At 42.8% G+C, this 22,669-nt stretch overlaps 1 protein-coding gene across 3 annotated transcripts in view; it reads left to right on the top strand.

The window, feature by feature from the left end:
- LOC134564872 (transmembrane 9 superfamily member 2-like) overlaps positions 1-6,278 on the top strand; it is a 43,698-nt gene extending 37,420 nt beyond the window's left edge. For all 3 annotated transcript variants that reach the window (XM_063424145.1, XM_063424143.1, XM_063424146.1), the window contains one exon: positions 5,639-6,278. In XM_063424145.1, coding sequence (XP_063280215.1) covers positions 5,639-5,706 — 68 coding nt within the window. In that variant the 3' untranslated portion in view covers positions 5,707-6,278. The remainder of the gene's footprint in view (positions 1-5,638) is intronic.
- The last annotated feature ends 16,391 nt before the right edge of the window (positions 6,279-22,669 follow it).

Here is a 22,669-nt window from a genome sequence, read left to right as displayed (position 1 = left end):
CACAGTCTTAAGCTGCACCAAGGGAAATATAAGTTGGATATTAGGAAGAAATTTTTCACAGAGAGAGTGATAAAGTACTGGAATGGTCTGCCTGGGGGAGGTGGTGGAGTCGCCATCCCTGGATGTATTTAAAAAAAGACTGGACATAGCACTCTATGCCATGGTCTAGTTGAGATGTTAGGGCATGGGTTGGACTCGATCATCTTGAATGTCTCTTCCAGCCTAGTAATTCTGTGATTCTGTGAAAAAACAATGGAGGTGTCAGTGTCTTCCCACTAAGTATAAAGGGATTTTTTTGACGTGTCTTGCTTCTTGGCTAAAGTGTCTTGAGTCATCTTCATATCTGGGTTTGTGAGTTTTAAATGCCTCCTGCAAAAGATCTTTTACCTGTCCTTCCCTAGAATGATCAATGACATGCAGAGAGCTGCTGTGCACTGGGATGGCATCACTTTCCTAGGCTAGTAGGGATTATTTAAAAAGGTATAATCTTAAAATATGCAGGTCACCTCCTTAGGGGAAAAATAAAGATATATTCCACAACAGTGAGTTTTTCAATGCAGACTGTTCAGGTGCTTTTTCATTCAGTTTAAGTTGGTGAGTGGTTAGGATTGGGTAAAGTAAACACTACCCAAGAAACTAATTTGTTATATTGGATTAAACCAAACAAGCAGATTATACAGGCTCATTGGAGGAATTTGTGTTAGGCTGGGTACTGGGTCATTTGATAGAGATGTGCATGTGAAAGATGTAAAAACCTTAAAATGTAAAGGCATTTAGACCAATCAGAAAATAAATGTAATGGTCTCAGCTCTTTCAACTAGTGGGGTATTTTATTTATTTGTTTGGGGTTTTAGGGTTTTTTCCCATGGGCTTTTGTTTGTTTGTTGCTTTGTTTGGGTCTTTGTTGTTGTGGTGGTGGGGGTTTTTTTGGTGTGGTTTTTTTGGTTTTTTTTTAAGTACTTAGTGCTAGAATTTTTTTTAACAGCTTTAACAAAAACAACTTTGGGTATCTGCTCTCTGCCATGTTGTGTTCATTGATGTCTGTCAGAGAAGCCTGAGCTGCAGAGGTGTGCTTCTTGTTGATAGTGTTTCAAATCTTGGGTTTCAGTTTGAATGTGTTTTGAAAGAGACACATAAAAGCAACATCCTGGTGTGGTCTTATCTAAACCTTACCTAAATACTTCTGTTCTAATGAGAGGCTCATTTTAATAAGGGATGATTTTAATTTTGGTGCAAGATGAGCTTAGAAAAATGCTCAAGACTGAAGTGCTACCGATGCTCTCCAAGAAAATACATTTCAAGCCATGCAATGTGAGATGGCAAGGTTGGATTTTAACTAGTGCCACTAATAATAGCAATTTTAATGGATAGAGGTATGGGTGTAGGAAACAGAGTGTGTATCGTTGTGAGCCTAGCCAGAAAAACACACACGGAGCCGGAGTTTTGGGTTGATCAGAGCAGCAGGGCAGAAAATCTCTGCCTTGTTTATTCCTTCCTGTTTGTCCTAGTTTAGGACAAAATTCCACAACTCCCTCCCCCACCACCGGGTTCGGGAGGAATTTCCTCAGAGGAGAAAGTGGAAAAAACTTGTTTATTGAGAAACAACAAAAAAAACCCACTCTCCAGCACAAGGAAAACAGTCCGAGATGACAAGAAATGTTTTCACCAGTCCAAGAGAGGGTGAGCAGTCTCTGCTGGGGAGGGTGCCAAAGCTTCTTTCAGGTGCAGACTCCGGGGGGTGTTCCCTTGATGTTCCCGAAATCAGGGCCCGAAGCAGGTCCGATGTCTTCAGGGAAGGGAGGAAGGAAAGAAGGGGAAACACAAAAAGCAGAAAAATGGCAAAAAAAAAGCAAGCAAAAAGCAGAAAGCAAGAGAGCAAAGCTAGCAAAGCAGCCTAAATCTAGCAGCAAGCAAGCCAAAAGCAAGCAGCCGGGGGAGGGGCTCAGCTATAGACAAAACAAACTGGGCACATGGGAACAGGAAAAAAAAAAAACCCACGATTTGGGATACAAAGCATGAAAATGTCCTGTCACCCCAGGACACTATACTTCTAACAAGGTGACCATGGATTGGAGAGTGGGCATTCCCAACTCTTACCCACATTGGTCAAGGAGGCTGTCATTCAACCTCCCCTTCTCTTGGAGAAGGAATTCATAACAATGGCAATATTTACAAAACACGATCTCCTGTTTACATTAACGAGCATGAGAAGCTGCACACTTCTACTTTCGTATGAACGCTCAACAAACTAGGAAGATCTCATGGTGACAAGTGTGCAGTTATCTGTTTTAAGATTGGCTTTAGTCAAAGTAGTTAAAAGGAGAATCTGAGAACCTGTATACTTGTCAGCACCAGACTAAAGATCCAGTATGAAGTGCTGTCCAGTATAAAGTGCTCAAATCTGGAGCAAGTGACAAATCTGTGAAATGGACTAAAACACAGAAAATGTGGAAAACATTCTGGCTACAATTTTCAAGCAAGCCACGCTAGTTCAGAGCTATTTTTCTTCCCCAATTGCTACTCATTTGCAGATCCCTTTGACTGGCATATTTATTACTATGTAGGAAATCAGAAGCTTTTTTACTGCTTTACCTTTTGTGGGCCTTATAGTGTTCATGGAATCACAAGCACCCCAAGGGCTGAGGTGAAAACCACTGAATTTCAGTGGAACCAGGCTCTATGCTGTGGTTCATGCTCTTAAAAATAAAGGCAAAAATTGAGCTTTTTTTTGCACTAACATAAGCAATCATGTAGGTAAAGCAACTGTTCAGGGGAACCTTATAAATAATGTTCTCTTACCTTACATTAATTTCTGCCCAGTAATACTAGTTGCAATGTCAACACAACTCTGCTGATCTGAGCCTTTAGAAGCTTCTAGTCTGTTTGGCCCATGTTTTTTAAAAAAAGAAATAAGAGCACTAAGAGCACTAAAACCAGTTTTCAACCTATTTTGTGCCAGCACCTTTAGACCATTCTGATCTTAAAGCATGACGTGGCTGTTTAGGAGAGGTTCCTTTGATAGATGGTGGGATCTTTAGTTTGATGTTCTGTTTTTGATGTTTCTGGTCCTTAGAGCTATCCACATATGGAGTTTGTGGGATATATTTGCTCATGGGAGGGATGAGGAAATTACAGTGCTGGTAAGCCCCAATTATTGATGTAGAGGTAGCAGCAGAAGGAATCTGTGCTCACCAGAGAAGGTTCTGACTTTGACTACCTAAGGCTGTGTCTTGGTAATGAATGTTGCCTTTCTCTCCTGAGTTCATGATTCAAATCTGGTATCTGACAAACGTTACCACTTAAGTGTCTTTCTCTGCTTCCAGTACATTGGCAAAATTTTTGATAAAGTTTGAAAAATGACCAGGGTATACTTGGTCTTTGATTTGCTAAACAGACTTTTTTTTTAGGAGGGGGAGCTGAAAATCAATGTTACTGAAACCTGTGAAAATCTGTTTATAGATAAAATGCTTGTTCACAGCATGAAGTCTTCAAGTTCTGTTATGACTGAGGCAATGTTTTATAGAAAACTGATCTATTATAAAGATTCTGACTAGCAAGGATTGGAGGAAAATACATGGATATAGAGTGTGTTCCCATATTAAGTTGTAGCATGCTCAGAAAACTATGGTAGCTGTCATTCTTGGGATAGTTGTACATTTTTGTTATGATAGTACACTTTTCTTCTAGAACAGCAGATAAATTTTTAAGGTATCTAATCTGTTAAACATTTGGAAGAAACTGATTTCAAAGCCATAAAAGACTCGGAGTGGGCTATTTTATAAAAACAACCAGGAAGCAGAGACTGAGAACCATTATTAGGACAAAACTGTGAGAGTAAGGCTTAGAGTAACCATGCTGGTATTGGAGTATTTGACACAGGAAGGAGTGAGTTATAACCATGAACTGCAAAGACTTAGTGATGTCAAGTCTAGAAAGGAATTACATCCCTTGTGTGGTTCATGTCTGATATCCTATCAACAGCCATAAATCTGCTGTCTCCTACTGTGTCAGAGAATAACAACTGCAGACTTGGAAGGAAAGGGTAATCTGTGGCATAAAACATTAGTAGGTCAAAAAGCCTTTAACTGAAAATATACATAGTAGCATGAGAAATGTAAGAATTGGCATACAGGTAATAAGCATTGCAAGATGGGTTGCTTGCTTGAGAAATGTGTAGATGTGGTCTGAAAGACAGAAATGTAACTCATGTAAAAAACCCAAATGCCTAATAAAGAATCTTCTAGTTATTAAGTCAGTCACAATAGTGAAATGAAGCCAGGGTCTCTATATGGAAGCTGGAACAGAGCAACACACGATACAACCAATGTGGTTAAAACATACGTTCTCCCCTTTATTTGCAAAATGGCTGGTTTTATACAGTGCAGAATAATTTACAGTTGCAGGTGCATTCTTATTGGCATTCAGCGTGAACAAGTATGTAAACTATCTCAGTTTAAGGCAGCTACCGTATCTTCACCCTAATTGTTCTATACAGTCTATGCCCACACCTTAACCTAATTTCTAACTGCGCCACAAAACTTATCTACTTCTACACAGGCCAAAATCTGAGGCCTAGCAGGCCCAAATCTGAGGCCCAGTTTGGGATAGCTCAACCTTCATTCCATAACACATCATGCTCTTGCTACAGTGAAAGATGTTGGACCTGATGTTAACGTGGGCTGTACAGACAGAAAAGGTTAATATAAAACTGGAGGAGCTGAGTGCATGATCTTGAGTGCCTGCAGTGGAACTGGGAAGGGCTATCCCAGGGCTGGCATGTAGCTGTATCTTTGAGAAAGAATTCAGTGCAACTGAGATCTTCCCTTTTTTTATCTGTTAAGGGTTAACATCTCTGTGGCAGTTTACAACTAGGTAAAAGTGTGAGGAGCAGTGCATTGCTTCCTTTAGAGGCTGAAGACTAAATTAATTGACTGGGACTCTGTCTCCTTGCATATGAAGTTCTTAAAGTAATTTAAAAGTAAATGTGATGGACAGTGTCCTTGCAGTTGCCCAATACTAGTAACTGTTGGTGAAAACCACAAATTTGTTCATCGGTTTAAAAATAGAAAATTGGTATATACTAATCTCATTCAGTGTTTTGGTTTGTCACTGCTGCTTTCACTTGCTGCTTGCTTCCAGCTGCTGTAGAACTCAGAGCATTCCTTTGCCAAAAGGAAGTAACAGGATACACAGAAGAAGAAATTTCTATTCTCAAGTATAAATAGAGCACGATGACTATAAAACTGGAACAGGTGAATTTTTCCAAGGCCTAGTTATGTGTCATAATTCATAGGTAGTGGTGAAGTATTGTAGACCTAAACAAAACCAGGTAGGGGCTGACTGAGCGTGTTTATAAAAGTCAGTTTCTGAACTGGTGCTTGTGTCCCTGCTCATAGTGGTGGCAATACAGTCATCGGTGGCTTAAATGTACATGAAGTGGCCTGGTCCCTAAAAGTCATCTTTGATCTAAATCAATAACCTAGTCTGGGGATGAATGTGTTGTTAAATTTAAGAAGTGGTGTTTTTCTGGGTAGTTAGCTAGATTACAATGTTACATTCTGTCCTGATGGGAAGTACTTGTTAGATTTCTCTCTCAGGGCAAACTGGAAGATTAACCATTTTTACTTTCTTGTTTCAGGAACTATTGGATTTTTTGCCTGCTTCTGGTTTGTAAGTAAGATTTACAGTGTTGTAAAGGTGGACTGAAAAGCTTCCAAGTGTCTTTTGAACATATCTCCCTTGCTGTTTGATAATTTTTACCATGTATTAAGAAACATCCTGTGTAATTATTCTAATTTGTAAAAGTGGAAGACCAGACCACAACATAAAATACAGATTTTTATTGAAGAAAATGGCACCATTGCCATTTTGATATAAACAAAAATGTTTACATCAGTATACTCATTGAACCTGTTATTTATAGTAATTCAAAAATTATATCCAAAATTTGATTTAGGACAAATAAGAATTCTATGAACTAGTTTATTTGAAAAATTGAGTGTATTATGCGGTCCTCTAGCTGAATTTTCTTGTGATTAGGGTTTGGGGTTTTTTGTTACCTCTTTTGGTTACCATTTATATACCATGAAAGCCTGGGACTGTCAAGTAAATCTATGGAAAATGTGAATTTTTTAAACTTAATTATGATTGTACATATTATCCTGCACCTTCTTTACAACTAGGTTATCTTCTTACAAATGTACATGCATTTAGTGTAATGTAGACTTTATTAAAAATATCTACACTGGTTTTTGTTCAAATAAAACTGCACAACTCGAGCTGACATGTTTCCTTTCTTGTTAATTAGATCTTCACTATTTGGACACAGGTCATATTAGTTTGACCAGTTGATTGGTTTTGAGCTTTATATTCTTCATAAGCAGTTTGATTGTGGCTTTGGTTGTGGGTTGTGCAAGGACTTGAATCCGTGGCTGTAGGACAGGCAGGGGTTTCTGGACCTATGCATCATCTCTGCTTTCTCCAACTTACCTCAAAATATTTTTTGCTGGGCAAACCATAACTTCATGTCAAAGATTAACCCCCTTTTTCTTCTTGTAGCCATCTGAAACATATGTCTCCTTCTTCTTCATCCTGTGAAGAGTAATTGAGCTTGTTGGGAAGTTTAGACATGAATCTAGTGGGCTTGGAAATGGGTGTTTCATAAAGGTGAAGCCATTTTTCCTCCTCTGCAGAGTTTGTGCTTCAACACTGGATTACATGAGATGGAGTATCTTTGATAGTGGAGGGTTAAAAAATAACTTCTGTATGGCTAACAGCGGGTGGTGGGGGAGCTAGAAGACGCACAGACTGAAACCTGATGCAGCCTGGCCTTCGAACAAATGTCAGGTTACTGCAACTAGCCTCGTACTATTGTTTTAATTGAATCAAGTGTGACTCCAGCCCAGGAGATAATTGGAAGCATTGTTTTAACCAAATCAAGTATAACTCAGGGTAAACCATAGGTATGATTTAAGATAGTAACTAAGAAATAAGAGAGCCAGTAGCTAGGGGTGGATGTTAGTTAACTGAAGCTGGGACTATAAGTGGGATCGGAGACCGAGCAAACGCAGGTCAGACCAACATGATCATATACGTTCTCCTCTTTATTCACGAGACGGCCGGTTATATACAGTAAGAATAGTTTACAGTGACAGGTGCATTTCTATTGGCAGGGGAGCGTGAGCAAATATGCAAACATTCACAGTTTAAGGCAGCTACCGCGTTTTCACAGTAATTGCTCTATTCTATTAATACCCATACCTTAACCCAGCTTCCAGTGCCTTACAAGCTTATCTGGTTCTACGTAGGGTAAACGTTTGAGGCCTAGCAGGCCCCAGGTCTGAGGCCTAGTCTGAGGCCTAGTTTGGGATAGCTCACATCTCACTCCACAGCACATTATGCCCACGATCTCGAAGAAACTCAGTTACAGTTCCCGCTTTTTCTTTTTGAGCTATCCAAACTGACGTCAAGGCACAGCTAGCTAATTTTTGCATGCATCGTATTAAACAAGGCACGATAATTAAGATAATTACGATAACAATAAGTACTATTATGCTAAAACGAATTAAATCTTTGATCCACCCAGTAAAACCCCATGATCCAAGCCACTTGTCAAACGGTGTGTCTACAACTATAAGATTTTTCATGTTCTCTTTCAACTGCGATAACTGCTTGTAAATCGATCGCGAATGATCTGATAAGTTCATGCAGCACATGCCTTCAAATTCTTCACATCCATGCCCTTGTGATAAAAGGAGGAAGTCTACAGCAGCTCTGTTTTGGAGCACTGCATGACGAACGTCATTAATGTCTTTGGCAAGCTCACTTAGCAAATTGGATATTATATTAATCTGTTTTCCTGTCCAGCAGGCCACGTTTTAATTGTGTGAGAGCTTGCCCTGAAGCAACTCCTGGGGCAAAGACGGATGCTGAGATTACAGCTGCAGGTTGCCACAGAGTAACTCGATCTTTACAGTCGGGGCCTAATTGAGACATACTTCGTTTGACTCGTCGGGTCCTTTGAGACAATCCTAAAACCTGATGAATGCTAGGAGCAAATAATGTCAATTTACCGAAATAACATGGTCCTCCTATACCCTTTTGGGGCATTGCAGACCAGGCTCTATCTCCACAAATGAGAAAGATCCCTGGTGGCAGTTTCTTAGCAACACCTGCTAATGGTGTCACAGACTTAGTCCAATTGCTGCAATATTCTGTGTAATTGTAGTACAATGGGGAATGGGGAGATAACCAAGTGCTGTCATCTTTTAGCTGTTGTTTGTTTATGATTAACAAACTGGAATTTATCATAAAATGTCCAAAAATTAAACAGTAAGTTCCTGGCACAGAGCCCAGAAGATCAAGTTCCTGAGGCTCTGCACTAATAACTTTAACATTTTGTGCAATGACAGCAGCTTGTACTCCTAAAACACTTTTTGAATTAATTTGAATTCGAGACCAGGTTTTGAACTCTGTCATGGAGCTCACTGGGACCCCAATCAAGCAAGTTCGAAAAGGATTAGATGGTGTGGCCAAAGACAAACAAAAGGAATCTTGTTTGTTTTGGTTGGCTCACATGACCCACATATTTTGCCTTGGGTCAACGTTAAGCATTCCTGATCCCGTTTCTATTAAAACACCAATTAAAACAGACATTCTGACACCTAACATTCTGCTCATCGTTTTAGTTGCCTCTTATAAAAACTAAACAAATAACACTTGTCTATTACTTAAACTTAAATCTTAACAATAGCTTATCACAAATCTAATCATATAACTGTAACATTACAACCATTTATTTCTGCTATAACAATTAATTTTCAACAGTCTCTGGGTCTTCTTGAGGTGCTTCAGGCAATTCACTGCTGTCACCGTGGTTATTACCGCTAGTTGGTATCTCTGATTGCGGACACGCATGGGTAAATCGGCTCGGCACCCAAACAGGTCCTGCTTCTCCTGCGGAAACACACATATAGCCGTGACCATTAAATAACACAGGACTTGGTCCCTGCCATTCACCCGTTCGCATATTTTTATGATATACATAAAGCCCTGGAATTGCTTGTAGTCTTCCTTCTTTCACTGCCTGATGGTGGATAACAACTGCAGGCTCTTCTCTTCCTTCTGCTAAGCACAAATAGTTTAAAGTGAACAGTACCTTGGATAATCGGCTAGTTATGTCAGTTTCATCATTCTGTTTCTGCCTTGCTAAATATTCTTTCAGCTTCCAATTAGCCCTTTCTACAATGGCTTGACCAGTAGGAGAGTGAGGAATTCCGGTGGTATGCTTGACTCCCCACTTCTGCAGAAATCTAGCAACTTGCTGACCGACATAGGCTGGACCATTGTTGATCTTAATTTCTGCAGGCACTCGCATCAATGCAAAGCAAACAGTCAGGTGTCTTTCAACATGCAAAGCTCTTTCTCCTGATTGCGCTGTGGCCCAGATAAATTTAGAATAAGTATCAACAGTGACATGGACATATTTCAATCTTCTGAATTCCGGAACATGAGTTACATCCATCTGCCACAATTCTAAAGCTTTCATTCCTCTGGGGTTCGTGCCTAGACCAAGGCCAGGCCCATGATGACTACATTGAGGGCAGGCACGCACGATCCCTTGTGCATCGTTCATAGATATTTGAAATTGACGACGCAAGGCCCTAGCATTCTCATGAAAATTCTCATGGCTATCGAGAGCTCGTACAAATTTGTTTTCAGGAGGAATATGAGCAACACAACTGACTGCAGCATCTGCTCGTGTGTTGCCTTCTCCTAAACCACTGTTGCACTGGTGACTACGAATGTGCATAACACAAAAGGCATGCTGACGCTGTCTCAGTATACTTCTCAGCTGCAGAAACAGTTCTCCAAGTCGCTGATTTTGAGTGGTTCTGATGAGCGCATCTTCAATTCTTTGCACAACTTCAACTACATATAACGAGTCTGAAACAACATTGAGAGGTTCTTTGTTCCAGGTTTGTAAAGCCCAACACACTGCTCTCAGTTCAAGGGTTTGCAGGCTTGATGGTGGAGGGTTAAAAATATAATTTCTCTATAAGTTAACCACGGGGTTAAGTTGAGGTATGTGTGGGGGGAGGAAAGTAGAGAACGTACAACTGGAACTTGACACAGCTCGGCTTTGGAACAAGCGTCAGCTTCTGCAACCAGCTCCATGCCATTGTAATGACCGAATCAAGTGTGACTGTAGCCCAGGAAGATAATTGAGAAGCATTGTTTTAACCAAATCAAGTGTGGATCAGGGTAGAAGCGTAGGTATGATTTAAGATAGTAACTAAGGAATAGGATAATCAGTATCTAGGGGTGGAGGTTAGTTAACATGTGTCTAATTTGAAACTATAAAAATCACAAATCGACTCTGTATTCTTGGGCACAAGATTTGGGCACTGTATGCCCCTGTGTCCCCGCGCGTTTGAATAAAGAACCGCATATGATCGCCTTCGTGTGGTTATATGTTTTCCTACGCTAACATTTTTGGCGACCCAGGACGGGACCTTGTGGGCGCAGCCAGGACCCCACGACCCAATCACGCTCCAGCCGGCACCGGGTGATTTCTCGGGGAGCCCATCGGAGCCGCGACCCTCGCCGCTCACAACGACCCCTGGTGAGAGGTAAGGTTCTTTATTCTCTGGTCTGGGGGCCTGCCATTAAGACGCAGCGAAAGCTACGCTTGGTTGGGCAAAAGGAATTCCTGGTGGTATTGCCTAGGCAGCCGTCCGTCAGACATCGCGAAAGCGTTGCAGGTTCGGCATCTGTGGTTTTTATGTATCTGTAATATGGAGAAATTAAAAGGGTTAAAAGAGGTTTTGGGCAGCAATAATGCCTCTATACCAAGTTCTTCTCCGTTGGGTTGTTTGTTGGCACATTGGAAAGAGGGGAACTTCGGTCAGGAATTACGAAAAGATAAACTGATTGAGTATTGTAATGTGAGCTGGCCAAAATATGCTTTGCTTGAAAACCAGAGCTGGCCAAAAAACGGGTCTTTAGATCTAAAGGTTATTATGCAACTTAGATCGCTTTGTACACAAGATGGAATGGTGGAACAAATCCCATACCTTGATTTATTTCTGTGCTTGCTCGAAAAACCAGTTGGGTGGCTTGGCAACAAAATGGAAGAAGTAAAAATTGAACATAATAAGTGCTTGGCTTGCATCCAAAATAAGCATTGTATGCAACAAGTAGCTGTAAGTGAGGCTTTGCGGGGAGGAAGAGATGAACTGGAATCAGAATTACTGGTATCCCCCATGGCTCCCGGACCCACCCCAGCCCCCTCAACACCAAGTTCTACCCCACTCACCTTGATCCCACCTGATTCTCTTACACCCCCCTCGCTCATGCCAGCACAATATGTTTCACCCCCACCTTTGTCTGCTGAAGGTAATTATCCTCCTCTGCCTGTGCCTGCCCCCCCTCTGCCTGCCGAGGTGCCTGCCCCTCCTCTGCCTGCCCAGGGAACCCCCCCTTCTCCACATATACCTGCTCAAAGCTATCCTGCCCCCCCGCCCACGCCCGCTGAAAGATTTATCCCCCCTCCAACACCGGTTCAAGGGTACCCTCCGCTCCCACCTACACCTCCTTCGCCAGCTCCTGTCCCGTCTGCCCCCCTGTACCTCCCCCTGCCAGATTCACCTGTCCAGGATGTGATTGTGAAGCGGAAGCAAAGGGGGAATGTGAAGAAGACAGATAGAATGGAAAGTAGTGACACTGAAGTGGATGAGCTAGACGCCCCAGTAGCTCACCGAACACGAGGAAAACTGGCCCCGGCGTGGCCTAAGGCAAGAAAGGGTATATTAAAATCAGGCAAACAAAAGAGAACAATTATTGCACCACTAAGGCAAGGGGTGGGAACTAATGGACCTGTCTTTGTAAAGGTACCCTTTTCACCTGCTGATTTAGTTATATGGAAACAATCAACTGGAACGTATAGAGAAAACCCAGATAAGGTAGCTCGCGTGGTTAAGATGATAATGAAAACTCAGAACCCTGATTGGGAAGATATTCATGTGATATTAGACACTCTGATGAATGAGACAGAGAGATATGGTTCTTCGAGCAGTGAGAGAAAGAGCTAGAGAAGATATACGAAATGGTTTGGTGACAGGGACACTGGATTATAATTTTCCCACTGCAGATCTGGAGTGGGACACTAATGACCCATCTAGAGTAGATATGCTGAGGCTAAAGAGATATCAGGAGTGGATTTCAGTTGGTGTTCAACAGGCAATACCTAAGAGTATGAACTGGTCTAAGTTGTATGAAATTCGACAGGAAAAGAAAGAATCTCCCACTGCCTTTCTAGAAAGACTTAAGGAAGCAGCTAGAAGATATACTGATCTTCAGGTAGACAGTGAGCAAAGAAGAATTCAGCTTGCCTTTATTTTTCTGGGTCAAGCACAGGAAGATATTAGGAAAAAGCTACAGAAACTGGAAGGTGAAGAGTTAAGAAACTTGGATTAACTCCTAGAGGTTGCCTGGAAAGTTTATAATAACAGGGACAGAGAAATTGCCAAGAAACAGGGGCAAAGCCTTTTGGCAGTTTTACAGAGACAGGGGCGGGGACGTGGTAGAGGAGGTCATGGCGGTAATAGAGGTGGCTTTGGCAGAGGTTCTGGTCATGGTAGACTAGGTCTGTATCAGTGTGCGTATTGTCGGATGGAGGGACACTGGAAAAGGGAGTGTCCAAACCGGTTTAGCCAGAATGGTCAACCTCAGTTAGACAGTATGTTTAATCAAAGTGGTGAGCATCAGCTGGATGGTGTAACCAGGGTCATGGTTTTACATGAGAGGGAGCCAGGATCAAGAGAGCCCATGGTGACTTTGCATTTAGAAGGAAAAGACGTAGATTTTCTCATTGACATAGGGGCAACACATTCTGTATTAAATTATCTTGAGAGGCAAGTCGAGAACAAGTCAGCAGCAGTCATTGGAGCCACAGGGAAGGAGGAGGTACGACCATTCTTGCAACCCCTAGAATTGAGCTTTGAAGATAAGATCTTAACCCATGAATTCTTATACATGCCAGATTGCCCAATTCCGCTCTTAGGGCGCGATCTACTGGCAGCACTGGAGGCAGTAATTACTTTTGAGAATGGTGAACTCGTAATGAAAATACCTGAGTGTAACACAGGAAGGATTTTGATGATAAAAGAAAAACCAATTTCTAATATTCCTAAGGAAGTAGAGGATGCAGTAATTCCCTCTGTCTGGGAAACAGATGTACCTGGAAAATCTAAGTTAGCACAACCGGTACATGTAGAGTTAAAAGAAGGAGCAAAGGTTGTACGAATCAAACAATACCCTATAAAACCAGAAGCACGACAGGGAATAGCAAAGACCATTGATAAATTCTTAAAATATCGAATTCTAGAGGAATGTAAATCAGAATACAACACCCCAGTCTTCCCAGTAAAGAAACCCAATGGTGAGTATAGACTTGTACAGGATTTAAGAGGTATAAATGAAATCACAAAAGACATTCATCCAGTGGTTGCCAATCCCTATACATTGTTAGCATCCGTAAAAGAGATATATAAATAGTTTACTGTAATTGACTTAAAAGATGCCTTCTTCTGCATACCCCTTGACCAAGAAAGTAAGAAACTATTTGCCTTTGAGTGGGAACATCCAGAAAGTGGAAGAAAAACTCAGCTCACCTGGACTCGATTACCGATGGGGTACAAGGGCTCCCCCACTTTGTTTGGAAGTCAACTGGCAAAGGAACTGGAAATCTGGACCAGAGAAGGGCAAGTACCGAGAGACCAATATCTATTACTCCAGTATGTAGATGACATTTTGATTGCAACAGAGGAAGAAATGACCTGCATAAAGGTAACCATTGAGATCTTAAATTCATTAGGAATGGGAGGGTATAAGGTATCCAGAGAAAAAGCACAAATTGCCCAACAGACTGTGATTTACCTGGGATGTGAAATCTCACAAGGGCAGAGAAAACTGGGTACTAATCGTATTCAAGCTATCTGTGCTATTCCAGAGCCCCAGAATCTACACGAGCTGCGGATCTTCCTCGGAATGACAGGGTGGTGTCGCCTGTGGATCATGGAATATGGACTGATTGCAAAACCCTTGTACGAGGCTCAGAAGACGCAGCCGTTCACCTGGGGCAAACCACAGAAAGAGACCTTCCAGAAGTTAAAGGAAGCACTGACAACTGCTCCTTCTTTGGGATTACCTGATCTGTCTAAAGACTTTCAGCTGTACGTGCATGAAAGGCAGCGAGTGGCACTGGGAATCCTGACCCAACGACTGGGAAGCTGGAAAATGCCGGTGGGTTACTTTTCCAAACAACTCGACAACGTAAGTGCCAGATGGCCTTCATGTCTGCGGGCAGTGGCAGCTACCGTGCTGCTGATACAGGAAGCCAGGAAGCTCACGATGGGAAGACACATAGATGTCTATGTGCCACACATGGTAACTACAGTCCTGGAACAAAAGGGGGGCCATTGGCTCTCTCCAAGCCGGATGATGAAATTCCAGGTAACCCTGACTGAGCAGGATGACGTTGCACTAAAAACAACTAACCTCTTGAATCCAGCTCTATTTCTAGGTGCCACAGCTGAGGAAGGTCCATTAGAGCATGACTGTCTAGAAGTAATCGAGCACACCTATTCAGCAGGAACAGATCTGATGGATGTCCCCCTAGAGCAACCAGAGCAAGAACTCTTTACAGATGGAAGCAGCTTCATGGAGAACGGAACCAGATACGCAGGATATATGGTAACTACAATTGATGTAGTAATAGAGGCAAAATCACTACCACCTAACACGTCTGCACAAAGGGCAGAACTAATCGCATTAACCAGAGCACTAGAGCTGAGTGAGGGGAAGACAGTAAATATTTAGACTGACTCCAAATATGCCTTCGGAGTAGTGCATGTACACGGAGCCTTATGGAAAGAAAGAGGACTGCTGTCCTCCCAAAGTACAAATATTAAACATCAAGATGCAGTCCTACAACTGATAGATGCAGTACAAAAACCTGAACAAGTAGCAATCATGCACTGCAAGGCACATCAATCAGGCAACTCCAAAATTTGTGAAGGAAATCGAAGAGCAGATTGGGCAGCCCGTCAGGTAGCGCGAGAGGTGCAGAAAACAATGGCATTGATACCGTCAAGACTAAATATCTCTCAATTTAATTTGCCTCCTAAACCAAAATATACAATCGAAGATGACAGACTAGCACAACTGCTGAAGGCACAGAAGAACGCAGAAGGGTGGTATGTAACCGCACAAGGGCAAATAGTGGTACCTCCTTTGGTAATGAGAGAAATTTTACAGGTAAAACATAATGAGTGTCACTGGGGTGCAGAGGCGTTGGTAAAGTGGTTGAGACAATACCTAATCTCAGTACAGATGCAAACAATGGCCAAGTCAGTAATGTCTAAATGTGAAATCTGTCTGAAAAACAACCCAATAGCTAGACGACAGGCACAGTTAGGCAGAATTCGGATGGGAATAGAACCAGGAGACTATTGGCAAGTAGATTTTGCAGAATTGCCAAGAACTCGGGGATACAAATACCTGTTAGTAGGGGTTGACACGTTTTCTGGATGGCCAGAAGCCCTTCCCTGTTGCACAAACCAAGCAAAGGAAACAGTTAAGTGGTTATTACAGGAGATCATTCCCAGGTTTGGGGTGCCCCTAGGGATATCATCAGAGGCCCACACTTCATAGCCACCGTGGTACAAGGGGTAAGCAAGTTATTGGGAATATCTTGGGACCTCCACACACCATGGAGACCCCAGTCAAGTGGGCAAGTAGAGAGAATGAACCAGACACTGAAAAGGCAGATCAGTAAAATATGCCAGGAAGCCAAACTGCAGCGGCCACAGGCTTTGCTGATCGCATTGCTGAGGGTTCGAATAAAGCCTAGGAGTGGGATGTCAGTTAGTCCTTATGAAATATTGTATGGGAAACCATATGAATCTCCTAACCCCAATCCAAATGTTCATGTCACAGGGAAACAAGATGTGTATAATTATGTTCTGTCCCTCGGGAAAACTCTAGCTCGGCTCCGAAGTGTTCTCGTGTGGAACAGACCACTGGCCCTGGAGAATCCAGTCCACAACATCGAACCAGGAGATGAGGTATACATCAAAACCTGGAACGAAGAACCACTAAAAGAGAAGTGGACTGGTCCCCATCAGGTACTGCTAACCACCTTTACAGCAGTCAGTGGCTGGAGTGGAACCCTAGATACACTACATGCGTGTGAAGAAGGTCCCTCGTGGAGTCCAGTCGTGGGCTGTAGAAACTATAGGACCGACAAAGCTGAGGCTAAAACGTCTGTAACTGTTCAAATGGTATTGGTAACTGTGCTCATGCTCTTCTTTTGGGTAATGTTAATTTCATAGATACTAATGTCACCAATAGGGATTGCTGTTACTTTGGGATATAGAATACAGAAGGGTCAACTAACAACTCTTCATTCTAGAATGAAGAGAGAGGTACAGGCAAAGACACAAGTAATAGAAATTTCTAATGAAATTCGGGCTGAGAATGTAAAGATTAGATTGGTCAGAGACTTTGCCAAAATGCACAATACCAGCAGAATAACAGCCTGTCTGCCAATACCAAAGGCAGCAGGGGACCCAGTAAGCTGGGGAATAATAACATCAAAATTACCTGAAATAGGAGGGAACAAAACAATCAAATGTAAACAAGTACCAGAGTCAAGGGTGGTGGTCAAAGAGTACTGGAAGATAACAGAGAGTTCCTATATGCAACCCATGAGAAAGTCAGAGTGCACTCTTAGTAATGGCAAATTGGGACAAATCATAGAGTGGTGGGTTAAGGACCAAGATCTTGCAAAATGGGAATGTTGGTTTCTACACTATCAAAAGATCAGGGACAATGCTACAGAGAGTGTTGTGGTGTGGAAATGTGAAGAAAAGGATTGGAAAGGACTGGAACCCTGGGACAGTGCATGGTCTATGAGCATTCTCCAGAAATTCCAATATATGGAAAGCACACCCTGGTGCATTAAATGGAAAGGCTCTGAAAATGAGACAGATCCCACAGTGACAAGTACTGGTACTAGCAGTCAGAAAGAGGCAAATAAGGTAAGTTGGTGGGTATGTAATAAAATTTATGATTGCACCTCTGATAATCTGGAAATAAAACAGTGGTCACCATTGGCAGTAGCCTTACGAATTGGTTGTGCCTGCAGGAAAATTAAACACAAACAAGGCAAAATAGATTCCAAGATTATAGTAGGATGTAGCAGGAGTACAATTCGAAGTCCAGGACCGTTTGTATGGGAAATGAGTGATGGCACCTGGACAACACACTTGCCTATGGATGGGGAGGTAAGAGAAATCACCCTGGGCCTTCCCACTTTATGTCCAATTTGGAAGAAATCCCCATTTAAAAGGAGCAGTGAACCCTTGCAAATAAAAGCAAAACGAGACGTCTCAGAGGACAAGAACCCAGATGACACTTGGAAGGAACCCTCTAGTAAAGATTAGGTGAGCCCTAGAATCCTTGTTTGGTCCCGTTGCAAATTATCTAAATAGAGAAATGCTATATAGACTCACAGGTCAGGTAGACGGATTAGCAAGAATCACACAAGAAGGATTTATGGAACTCAACATGCAATTACAGGCCACCACCGAAATGACCCTGCAAAATCGTTTGGCTTTAGATATGTTACTTTTGAAAGAACAAGGAGTGTGTGGATATTTAAAGGGACAAATCGACCATTGCTGCATGCACATCCCAAATGTAACTGCAGATGTAGAACATGACATCAGTCAGTTAAAACAAATAGAGCATGAGGCACAAAAAGAACAAAAGGATTTAGCTACCAGCTGGTTAGGTAAAATCTTTGAAGGATTAGGATGGAATGTGAGTTCATGGATAAAGTCTATCCTTGAAAATCTGATAATTTTACTAATTATATTTTTAGTAATTTGGTCAGTTTACAGAATCTTGAAGAGAGAAATACAGAAAAAGGCATCTTGGAACAGGACCAAAATGAAGGCATTGGCACGGAATCCATATCCAGCGCCTTCGATCCGCAACAACATCCCGGACAAAGCCTATGACAACAGAGGATTTGAAGATGAACATCCAGTATAAACTCTGAAGCCAAATGGACTGTATTAAGTGAAAGCATTTACACTTAGTATATTAGAGTGAAAATACTTTCAAAGGGGGGAATGATGGTGGAGGGTTAAAAATATAATTTCTCTATAAGTTAACCACGGGGTTAAGTTGAGGTATGTGTGGGGGGAGGAAAGTAGAGAACGTACAACTGGAACTTGACACAGCTCGGCTTTGGAACAAGCATCAGCTTCTGCAACCAGCTCCATGCCATTGTAATGACCGAATCAAGTGTGACTGTAGCCCAGGAAGATAATTGAGAAGCATTGTTTTAACCAAATCAAGTGTGGATCAGGGTAGAAGCGTAGGTATGATTTAAGATAGTAACTAAGGAATAGGATAATCAGTATCTAGGGGTGGAGGTTAGTTAACATGTGTCTAATTTGAAACTATAAAAATCACAAATCGACTCTGTATTCTTGGGCACAAGATTTGGGCATATCATCGCCCCTGTGTCCCCGCGCGCAAATAAAGAACCGCATATGATCGCCTTCGTGTGGTTATATGTTTTCCTACGCTAACAGGCTGTCTCCTGCTTCACTCTGAAGTAAATGTTGCATCCATTCTCCTTGCTGTTGCCATACACACACAGCTCTTTTTGTTTTTCGACCAGCATCTGTAAACACTGTTCTGCCTTTTACTGGTGTCAAGGAACACAAAGGCCTTTCCAGCCATTGGTAACGTGTAATTAGAGTCCACATTGGGCCTTTTGGCTGCTGGTTGTGAACCACACCTGTAAAACCTAGCAACGCTTCTTGTAATGTGGCAGAATGTCTCAGCTTCCACTCTAAATCTTCACTTCTAACAGGAACGCTGATATCTGCTGGTTCCTTCCCATGTCTCTATAATTCTGTCCCTACCCTTTTTTATCAGTGCAGCAAGAGCGTCTGTTCTAGTCAGGACACGACTCTTTGGTTGCATAGGTAAAAATACCCATTCTAACACACTTGCTGTTGACCTAAACTTAGACAGGCGTTCCCCCTTTTTCTTTTGCCATTGAAAAACAATGGCAAATGGACAAGCATCGGCGTTGGAAAGAAAAAGTGACAGTGGAAGGTGCTCTATCTGACGAGCACTCCAACCACACTGTAACTTTTTTGACGCTTGATCTAAAGCTTTTTGTTGTTCAGGGGTGCAGGTTCGAGGACTGCTGGCATCACTACTATGAAGCCACGGTAGGAACGGTTGCAAATCATCATTGGTGATTCCTACAATGGTACGAACCGATTGTAAGTCCCCAAAGAGTCTCTGAGCATCATGTAAGGTAGAAATGTTAGTATGTAAAGTAATTTTCTGTGGGCGAACCTGTGCACTCGTGATCAGCCAACCTAAGTATTTCCAAGGAGCTGATCGCTGTATTTTTTCTTGGGCTACGGTCAGTCCACGATGTTTCAATTGTGCTATCAACCAGTTTAACTCTGTCTCTGTCAATGGTGCTTTGGTGGCAATGAGAATGTCATCAACATAATGATAAATCATTGAGCTGGAAAAATGCTGATGAATAGGTTGCAAAGCCCAACTAACAAACAACTGAGACATCGTCAGTGAGTTGCGACCCCCCTGGGGTAGAGTAACCCATTCATATCGCTGTGCTGGGGCTGCTCTGTTGATGGATGGCACAGTGAAGGCAAAGCGCTGAGTGTCCTGTGGATGAAGTGGAATGGTGAAAAAGCAGTCTTTCAAATCGATGATTACAATGTTCCACCCTTGAGGGATCATAGTTGGTGCTGGCAAGCCTGGCTGTAAGGCACCCATTGCTTGCATTTGCTCATTGACCTTGCAAAGATCATGCAGTAATCTCCATTTCCCTGATTTTTTGGGGATCACAAAAATTGGCGTGTTCCATGGACTCACTGAGGGCTGAATATGACCTGCTTCTAGTTGTTCTTGTACTAATTGCCTGGTAATTCGCAGCTTCTTTTCTGTCATTGGCCACTGCTCGACCCATACAGGAGTTTCAGTCAACCAGGTGATTTTTAAAATGGGTGGCTGCTCTGCAGTGGCCATTAAGGAAAATGCTGATCAGTGGTTAGGACCATCCCTATCTGGGAAAGTACATCTCTGCCCAAAAGTCCCGGATTTTTTTCTGGCATTGGCATGATGTAAGGATGAGCTACAATGACTTGATTATCATTAAAGATAATGCGAATAGGGTCTGCACTCATTGAAGGGACACTCGTGCCACCTACCCCCACTACGTGGGTGTAGGGTGACTGCAACGGCCAATTAGTTGGCCAATGTAGTTGATTCATTATCGAAACATCTGCGCCTGTCGAGAAGTGGCGATCGATCAATGATCTCATCACCTCGCTGGAGTTTTACTGTAATCCGTGGGCGCTCCTTCAGGCTCACTGTAAGGAAAACATTGTGGCCAGTTGATCCAAAGTTCCTGTTTCCTCTTTCTGGCTCAGTTGGCTGTCTCGAGAATTGACGATTTGGTAGAATGTTTTCAAATGGAATAATTTGAGCAATTCTGCTCCCTTTCGGAGTAGTCACTGGCAGCTGTAAAGCATAAGCCATTATTTTCACTTGTCCAGTATAGTCTGCATCAATGACACCTGGAATTACAATGATACCTTGTTTACCTGTGGAGGATCTTCCCAACAGCAAACCTCCAACTAGAGAAATTGTGCTGTAAATTGGTCCATAAACATCGGTGGGAATCAGGGTTACTTCTTTGTCTTGCAGGGTAACAACTTCTGCTGTTGTTATATCTACTCTGAGACTCCCCCATGTAGCAGGCCTGTTTTTATTTAAGAAACTATTTTTGGAATTTTGTGGGTCAAGGCATTGATTTGTGTCTTGGCGCGCTGCCTTAGCGCGCTGGCTTTGAAGTTTCCCTGTTTTTTGGAAGCTTCAGTGGCGTGGGTGTCTGTATTACATTTGTGACACCACACAGTCTTTTGACAAATTCGCTTAAAATGGCCTGTCTCACCACAGCGGAAGCAAATGATGCTCGACGGTGATTTTTTGTTGCCATTAGAATAGCTGATGCTTTTCCCTGTCAGTGCAGCTGCGATAATATGTCCTTGCTGCTGCATTGCATCCTGCATAGCTGCAGTAAAAGCTGCTGTTTGATTATTTTGTTCTGCTCTGGCTGCTCTTACTAGTATTTCATTGACTCCACAACCTTGAGGAAGGGAGGCTAGTATGGTTTTGGTGCGTGCATTGGCATTTTCAAATGCAAGGGATTGAAATAAATGCTCTTGCACATCTGGCGCCTTTTAAAGCTGTAGATAGATGATCGATGAGCTGGCTGTATGGTTCTGTAGCTCCCTGCTTAACATTAGCATATGGTGCAGGTCTGGCACTAGCAGCAAGGCTTTATGGGCTAATGCCTGGGACAGCTGGTGAATTTCAATTGGAAAGGTTAATTGTACATTGGTTGTAGCATAGGCTCCATGGCCCGTCAGCATATCTGGCTGTATTCCATAGAATGGGTCTCCTACTGTTTGGTGTTTGTTGGCTTCTTCAGTCGCAAGGCATCTCCATTCTCTTTCAAAAATAAGAAATTGTGATGGAGACAATAAAAGTGCCGCGATATTACTACTGTCAGCAGGACAGAGGAGATCTGCTGTAAAAATATATTGTATAATGTTCTTTGCAGCTTCGGATTTAATTCCATGCTCTGTTACTGTTTGTTTGGCAGAGTGTAAGACCTTCCATTCGTGCAGTTCCCATTTCGCAGTGTTCTGCTCAATTAACACCGGGCAGGCTATTAAATTAGCAGCTTCAAAGTCCCCGTCTATAATGGTGCATTTTTTTGTTGCGGCCCAGCATCCCTGGATCGGGTCTGTTTGGTTGGCACGCAGCGCCATCTGCTAGGCAGCAGGCGGCAGTGCCTGCTTACTGTGTAATGATGAAAGGGTTTGTAAGTTCTGCGTTTTTTGTGGAAAAATCTTTGATGCTCTGATTGTTTGTTGCTCTAATTGACTCTGACGATTAGAAAGTTCAGCGAGCTTAGCTATTGTTTGCTGTAGTTCATCTGATCTCTGCGTCTTTTTTGGTGGTCGAGGTGTGCAGTGATCGTCAGGCTCAAAAGCCTCTCCGTCAGTCGGATTCTGGCAGGGGGTAACGGGATGCCGATGGATGGGTGATGGGTCTGGCTGATGTAGACTGCGGAGGTGCAGGGGTCTCAGATTGAACCACATTTTCATTCCCGGGCTCCGGCATGGGCGCAGCCATGTTTGTTTTGGTCACATTTGCTGGCGACGTCAGCTCCTTTTCCAACGAGGAGCAATCTAACACCGCCTGGCTCTCAGCACCGCCCTGAGGTCCGCCTCTCTGCTGCATCACTTGTGCCCACCCGGCTCCGCCTTCGGCCCCGCCTGCCTCCTTGTCTTTCACTCCGCCCCTTGAGTCTGGTGGCGGCAGCACTTCCTGCTTGCTCTCACTCGCTTCAGACAGCGACAAAGGCATTTCCTGTCCCCGACTCGCATTGCCCGCCACATCCACCACGTCACACAGGGAAGAACAAAGGGGGGCTGCGTTTCCTTTCACAGGATGCGTGGAACTTATTCCAAAG

The sequence above is a fragment of the Prinia subflava genome, assembly GCF_021018805.1.
Source record: "Prinia subflava isolate CZ2003 ecotype Zambia chromosome W unlocalized genomic scaffold, Cam_Psub_1.2 scaffold_22_NEW, whole genome shotgun sequence".
NCBI classification, from domain to species: domain Eukaryota; kingdom Metazoa; phylum Chordata; class Aves; order Passeriformes; family Cisticolidae; genus Prinia; species Prinia subflava.
The sequence above is the reverse complement of the archived record's forward strand: the minus strand, read 5'-3'. Positions and strand labels throughout refer to the sequence as shown.